This window comes from Ipomoea nil, unplaced genomic scaffold, assembly GCF_001879475.1.
Source record: "Ipomoea nil cultivar Tokyo-kokei standard unplaced genomic scaffold, Asagao_1.1 scaffold1420, whole genome shotgun sequence".
In the NCBI taxonomy this organism is placed as follows: Eukaryota; Viridiplantae; Streptophyta; class Magnoliopsida; order Solanales; family Convolvulaceae; genus Ipomoea; species Ipomoea nil.
Window position 1 is genome coordinate 29,769 of NW_017617848.1, and position 7,359 is coordinate 37,127.

General features: G+C 34.1%; 1 protein-coding gene across 2 annotated transcripts; it reads left to right on the forward strand.

Annotated features, from left to right (window-relative positions):
* Positions 1 to 3,205: 3,205 nt before the first annotated feature.
* LOC109187189 (armadillo repeat-containing protein 6-like) lies at positions 3,206 to 4,516 on the forward strand. Of its 2 annotated transcripts, none has more exons than XM_019337311.1 (4): positions 3,206 to 3,617; positions 3,694 to 3,873; positions 4,109 to 4,194; positions 4,444 to 4,516. In XM_019337311.1, exons 1-3 carry the CDS (start codon positions 3,470 to 3,472, stop codon positions 4,150 to 4,152), a joined length of 372 nt encoding a protein of 123 aa, XP_019192856.1. In that variant the 5' UTR covers positions 3,206 to 3,469; the 3' UTR covers positions 4,153 to 4,194; positions 4,444 to 4,516. The 2 variants fall into 2 exon arrangements, with proteins under 2 accessions (XP_019192856.1, XP_019192857.1); XM_019337312.1 differs by having other exon boundaries at positions 3,206 to 3,602.
* The last annotated feature ends 2,843 nt before the right edge of the window (positions 4,517 to 7,359 follow it).

Genomic DNA, 7,359 nt, shown 5'->3' on the forward strand with positions numbered 1-7,359 from the left:
CAACACGTTAACCTCGTTACGTGGTCTTGTAGTATGTTTGTTTGTTTAAAAATTGGAATGGACTTCATGGCCATGTGGCGTCGTGCCGCGTTTCGTCTCCACTCTGTCACGCTGAAATATGATGAGGATGATGGAGCAACTTTATCTGAATTAGTCGAACAATTGGCTTTTTATTTATCTGAATGGTGGAGCAACACGAAATCCCTCTTTTCATTAGGGATGTCAATGGGGCGGGATGGGGGTGGAGGCGGGGGACATACCCCATCCCCGCCCCTGACCTTTTTCTCATTCTCCGTTTTCGTCCCCGTTCCCGTCCCCATCGGGAAAGGGAAAAGTCCCCATCCCCATCCCCACGGGGATTATTCGGGGGAGGGGAATCTCCACCCCCGTTAATAAGTTATAAAAAATAAAAATTAAACATTAAAAAATATTTAAATAAATAACGCATATATATTCATCCCCAACTTAAAGTAGTATTTAATATTTTACAATTAAACAAGTTATTTAAATATGCATTTCATAAGCATGACATACAATGACAAGAATGCTTCTAAAATTATATAGTGTTTACAAAGTAATACATATGTGTGTTGTGGGGCTATATATATATATATATATATATATATATATATATATATATATATATATATATCGGGGGCGGGACGGAGAGAGTACTCCCCATCCCGGCCCCCATCCTCGGTGGGAAATTCAAAATTGTCCCCATCCCCAATCCCCTATTTTTGTCCCTATCCCCGTCCCCGTAGGGGCGGGAAATTGAGTTCCACGTCGGATGCGGGTACCATTGACATCCCTACTTTTCATGAGTTATTTATTAGTCTTTTTAGTTGGGCAAGCGTGAAGCGAATTGGAGTAGACTTAAAATGAATTTGCATCCAATTTATTAAGGGTGAATTTGAAAAATCTTATCAACATCCAAATTTATTAGAGATATGGGTTTAATCTTTTTTTTTTTTCTTTGAATGTTACTGGCTCTATTACATTGTAGTATGTGTCATATACTTTTTCAACCTACTGAAACACAAAGAACCAATAACGCCTCCACTAAGGCTCGAACTTATAACCTTTCAAATAAAAGTCCAACCCGGGTACCATTAGACCACATAGTCCTGGTGTTTAATCTAATCCAACCTATTAATAGCGAATTTTGCAAATATGTTTTAAAAATAGGGAGTATAATAAATTATAATATAAGATTTCAATCATTCAAAAATCAAAATTACAATTTTTTTTTCAAATATTTCATTAAAACGAAAACCAAATACTCAATTTTTTTTTTAAATACAAATAATTAATTTAAAATTCAGACAAATTTAAATTACAAATTTTCATTCATCTTCAATGCAATGTTGAACTTGTGATTTTGATGTCGTGAAGAAAAACAAATTTGACTTGAAGAATAAAGACGAAATTAAAAAAGAGATACCTTAAACCCTAGGTTAAGTGTAGAAAAATTAAAAATTAAAATTGAGGTGTAATTTTAAATTTAGGCTACACTTTGAAAAAGGGATACTTAAAACCCTAGGTTAAGGGTAAAAAGTTAAAAATTAAAATTGAATTGTAATTTTAAATTTAGGTTACACTTGTTATATGACGCGTAACACACATATAGTATATTTTGAGAAATCACATTCACGTTTAATCCACTAATAACATATTTCCATCAGTTCCGCATTTACCAAAATAATTAATGACTAATTTAGTCAAAACATAATTTTAAGTAGCGATTACAGATTTTTTTATAAATCGAAGACCATGATGCTGGCATTTTTTATTTTTTATTTTTTTTAGTTTCATTCTTGTTTTTAAATGGAGTGTGAATCCAGATATGAATAATTGATTGCGAAGAAGATGATGCTAATTATGTCCGACAGGAAACAAAAGAGAAATGTTCGTACTCCCGTGTTCACACACCAAATTCAATCTATGTTTGTGTTGGTGTCATATCACAATACAAACAAGAATTATTATTAGTCAGGGTTTTTACATTTCCGAATATAATAAAATTTTGCATAAGATTGTTACTTTATCTAAAAGTTGTTGTGAATAATCTATATCTATATAATAATAGAAGTGTCTGGAAAGGTTTTATCTCCAAAACTTAGGGACAAATTTATCAAACCACACTCATAATTAATTTAAATAAAATCATTGATAACATTACTTGCAATCTTTATTTCTAAAATTACGGATAAATTATGTCATTCATAATTAATTTACATTAATATTCCTAATTTACATCCGTACGTTGCAACTTTCCTATAAAACCTATTTTATTCACTCTTACAGTCTTCAATCTTTTCACTCTTACAGTCTCCAATCTTTATATGATATTTCTGTTGCGTGTGTGATTTTTGAAGGGGAAATTGGATGATGTGGTTCTTGGATTTGAAACGCTTGAACCCTACTAGGTGAGTTTTTGTGAACGCGTTTGATATTTTGTGTTTTCTTATGAGGAATGATGAGATGAGTTCAGAAAGGGCTGACTCCATACTTTGGATGCATTGTGGGGCGGGTGGCCAATCGGGTCAAAGATGGGAAATTCAAACTCAATGGAGTTGGATATTCTCTGCCATTAAACAGGCCCCCTAACAGTGTCCATTATGGTGAGTCTCGATCTGCAAAATTCTTTAGAATCATAATGTAGTTGAGATTCTATTTCATTGCTATTTGATTTGATAAGATTTTGAATAGTAGTTTGGTTTGAGTTAAGCAAGATCATTTCTATAGTGTACGTTTTTATTTACGGAGAAACCCGCAATCACTCTCCGAAATGTACTTTTGCGTCTCAGGTTAAGTCGCTTTGTTATCAAAACTGATCGGCTCAAGTCAAGAAGGCCCATAGATAATTGAACTTGGAACATTGCGGTTACCAATATACAGCCCAGATGAACTACAACAAAATTGAGCATAAATATTAGACCATTAGCATCCGTTATTCGAAAAAGAGATGTTAAAACAAGCGCGGTGGTAGTTTTGTAATATTTTAAACAACAATTAGCATCTGTTGTTCAAAAGAACTGATGTTAAAAGTGTAATTTTAATAAATCAGGCTCTTTTAGCGTCTGTTCACGTCCACCTTGAAGTCAACCCGACGCTAGAAGGGCCACCAAATCTAATAAATTAATTTTGTTAAAACAAAAAAAGTAAAAAAAAAAAAAAAAACTAAGAGTCCAAAGATTTAGCTCCACAGATCTACAAGAAGTCGAGAGCCAACCCTTAGCTCCACAGATCTACGAGACATCTGTGATCATCTACCCGTGACAACCATCGTCTTCTCCACAGATGTACAAGAGCCAACTTTCAATTTCACAGATCTACGAGACCATGGGAGAATAGGCTGGATGTGTAGTAGTACAGTGTATAATTCTACAAGAATTTTATTTGTAATTACTCTGTCCAGTGTTCACGGTAGCGGTTGTAGCGGGCGTCTCCGGCAACGACATCGAAAATGGGATCACCGAAGGCGGTGCGAACAGTATCACAGGAAGCATTCGATGAAATGGTGAAGGAGAACATGGAGGACCTCGGAATGCACGCAACCGAAGCTCTCGAAGACGCAATCCAAACACTAACCCTCCAAGGCGTCGATCTCTCTGGTATGTTACTTTCTCCCTCTTACTATCCCCAACCAAGTGATAGAAATTTCATAACAGCTCATTTTATATTCGATAGGCATAGTGACTTGCGTCCTGGGTGTGAGTTCCGTGAATGACAATCCGGTTATTCAAATGATCGAGAGACTGAAGCAGTTGGATCTCGAGTTGGCTAGTTCAGTTGTAAACGATGGTGTTCTGAAGGAAATTGTGGAATTGTTGGATAGGTTGAATGATTCGTGCACTGGTAAAGGATCGGGTAATGTGGCTATGGATTTATTTTGAATTTTAGTGTTGCCTTAATATTATTTTTTGTTGATTTATAGGGAGATATATGCAGCTAGAGGGCAGTATATGCTAGAATGAAAAACAATATTTGAAATTTAACAAATAAATGTTTGTTTTCCTTTACTAATCCATGCCCAACTACAAGGAATTGTTAATTGTTTCGTTGGTTCTCCTTGTTCAACTTCTGTTTTGTATTTTACGTTCAGGTGTGTGGTTAGTGGTTCTGGAAAAATTGCAATGCATGTCCTAGAGAAGCTTATTGCACATGGGGCTGTTCCCATCACTGTATCAGGTGATTATTATATACTACTCCGTATATCAATTAAGTGAACTGGAATTTTTTTGTTGGATATATATATTCAGTTGCATGGCAATCTGCATATGATTCCACTAGAAAAATTTAGATAAACATGTTGAAGTCTCAAAATATGCATGTGAAGTGCTGTTGCTCTAGCAACTATTTTATAAGATACTTGTGCACTAGAAAGTCATAGTTTGAAGAAATGTATTCCTTTTTTCAACTTCCAAATGTATTTTACAGATTCAAAAGGTTATCTGGTGGATGAAGATGGATTTGATTTCATGAAAATATCTTTCGTAAGGGACATTAATAAGGTTTGTATTTTTTTAATTTTTTTTTTGGTTATATAGAATTATGACCTTGAGTTCTTGAACTGTGTTTTTATGATTAACTTTTCAGAGATTACTCAAAAACTTCGCTCAAAATACTATGATGAAGCAAATCCTTGGAATGAAAGGTGTGATGTGGCATTCCCCTGTGCCTCACAGAATGAAATTGATCATTCTAATGCGGTTAACTTGGTAAACTCGGGTTGTCGCATAGTTGTAGAAGGTATTGGAGAATATTGTGACAGTCCCTATAACATTGACATCCCCGCACTATCAATTCACTATTTTTCTGATGATAATCATTGTCGCCTCTAGTATTTACTGCATTTGTATTCCCTTCAGGCTCAAATATGCCTTGTACCCCTGACGCAGTTGACGTTCTGAGGAAGGCCAATGTTATAGTTGCTCCTTTTATGGCTGCTGGGGTGGGAGGGGTACGCTCTACTTTTCTTGGTTTTTTTCTTGAAAGCCATCTATCTATCTAAAATTAACACTAAAATGGTGGTATTTGTGTTGCTTTCTCTCTTTGTTCTCTGGAAATGGAAAACCAAATGACTAATCATTTCTTGTTCCTCCATCGTTCCTTTTGTTTTCCCATTACTAGTTCTTAATTGATGTAATTTTCTATTTTATTTTGTGGTATGTAGTCTTATGCTAATGCCGTCATTAGTTCCTTTGAAGACCCAAAGAAGATCCTGGAGTAAACTACGCTAGAAATGAACAATGATTTGATAAAAATGCACCAAGCTACAGCAGATGTATGCTTTCTCTTGGCATTGCTTTCGTTTTTTTCCCCTCAATTTGTTGAGCTCTTTGATATATTTCCTTTACATGGTTCTGAGGAATAAATGACCAATATTAGCTACAAAAATAAGAATCCAGAATTCACTGCTTCATCTGATTTAGGTATATGGAAGGCCAAGTGTTAAGTTCATGTCTTTTTCTCATATTGAAGGTCTTGGCTTCACAGAAGCAGTTGGAAAACAGATACAAAGCTGCACAACAAGCCTCTGAGGGCTGGTAACAGCTAAGAAGCCTTGGCTTGATTTATACTGTTCTTTCTTGCTTTGACTTCTTCTTTCTTTATTCTTTTGTTGTTTTTTTTTTTTGTTCATTAGTTCTATTATAGGTGTCGTAGACACAACTTGCTCTTGAAAAGGGAGATGAGGATCTTGCACGTGAAGCTCTGAAACGTAGAAAATCTTATGCTGTAAGGCCTTTCTGTAATCTGTATCAAAGTAATCATATTAATTTTTATTAATTTTGAATGTTTTGGAAGATAAATAGATAATCCTATCTCTTCCGATCCTCTGTTTCATTTTATCAGCTTCCACGTACCCTCGCTCTTTCTCATTAATTTTCCATCGTCTTCAATTCTTGTCTAAAAGTTTTCGATCTGGAAAACCAAAAGGTTTACTAACAGTCTCTCTCATGTATCTTTTTCTGACGTTTTATTATAGTCTTCACCGCATGAAATACTAGAATTCTTGATGATTTGATTCTGTATTTTGTGTTGTGGAATCTGCAGAAATGGCGCAACTGCTGCTCCACGGTACACTCCATGTCTGCGTCTATGAGGTTGACAAGATAAAGACCGATGGCCTCCATAACTTATTCCATAAGGTAATTAATTAATTATAATTCTTTTTTGATCGATCGAAATACTTAACTATATTCCATTTCAATTTCGACCGGCCTTGCTATCAATAGTATAGCATAGATTTATATATATTCTTATAAACTTGATTGATCCCATATTGGTTGTATTGAATATTGATGATTATCATTAGTTAATTAGGATATATTATTAACTATTATTAATGGTTGGATTAAATTGATTATTGTGAATGATTAATTTAGATTATGTTGAATATGGTCGAAAGATTTTATTGTGGATTGTGTTATATTATGAATATTATTGTGGAATTGGACGATTTGATTAATTTAGATTATGTTGAATATGGTCGAAAGATTTTATTGTGGATTGCGTTATATTATGAATATTATTGTGGAATTGGACGATTATTTATGGATGATTTAATTTGATATGTTAAATAATATTGTTGAAAATTATGGATTGTAGGGTATCCCCCTTCTTATAATAATAAAAAATAATATTGTTGAAAATTACAATGTGAATGATTAATTTAGATTATGTTGAATAGGGTCAAAAGATTTTTTTGTGGGTATTGGATGATTATTTGTGGATGATTTAATTGAAAATTACAGTGGAGAATTTTTTTTTATTAAAATAAGGACAATAGGCTAAGGACAATAGGCTTCAGATTCTTGTAGAGAAACAGACGCCTATTGTCTTTATTTTTTAAAGAATAAGCCTACTAGAGGCGTCTGTTGTAAGAGAAGAACAGACGCCTATGAACGACAGACGCTAAAAGTAAAGACTATTAGCGTCTGGTCCATAGGCGTCTGTCGTACAACAGATGCCTATTGCTTTTTACAACAGACGCTGATGACCTGTTTTGTACTAGTAGCTTCTACATTGAGTTCCAAAACCACAGAGGGAATATTGAATTATTTTGACTGTTTTTCTGTTTAAGGTGGAATGAAGGGATATGACAAGAGGTTTTTGAATTTAAGGAGGGTGAAAATTCATCAATTGCCTTTAAATATCAGTCATGATGGGGAGGAACGTACATATCACATCTTTGTAATGCAATTTTTATTGATTTTTTTTGTTTTGTTTTGTTTTCATACTGCACTTTGTAGGGTTCAAACTCAGAGACATTTTTATCATAGCAACATTATTGGACAAAATTATCATTTTACATTAACATTTAAAGACCTTAAATTAATAATTACACTTTCT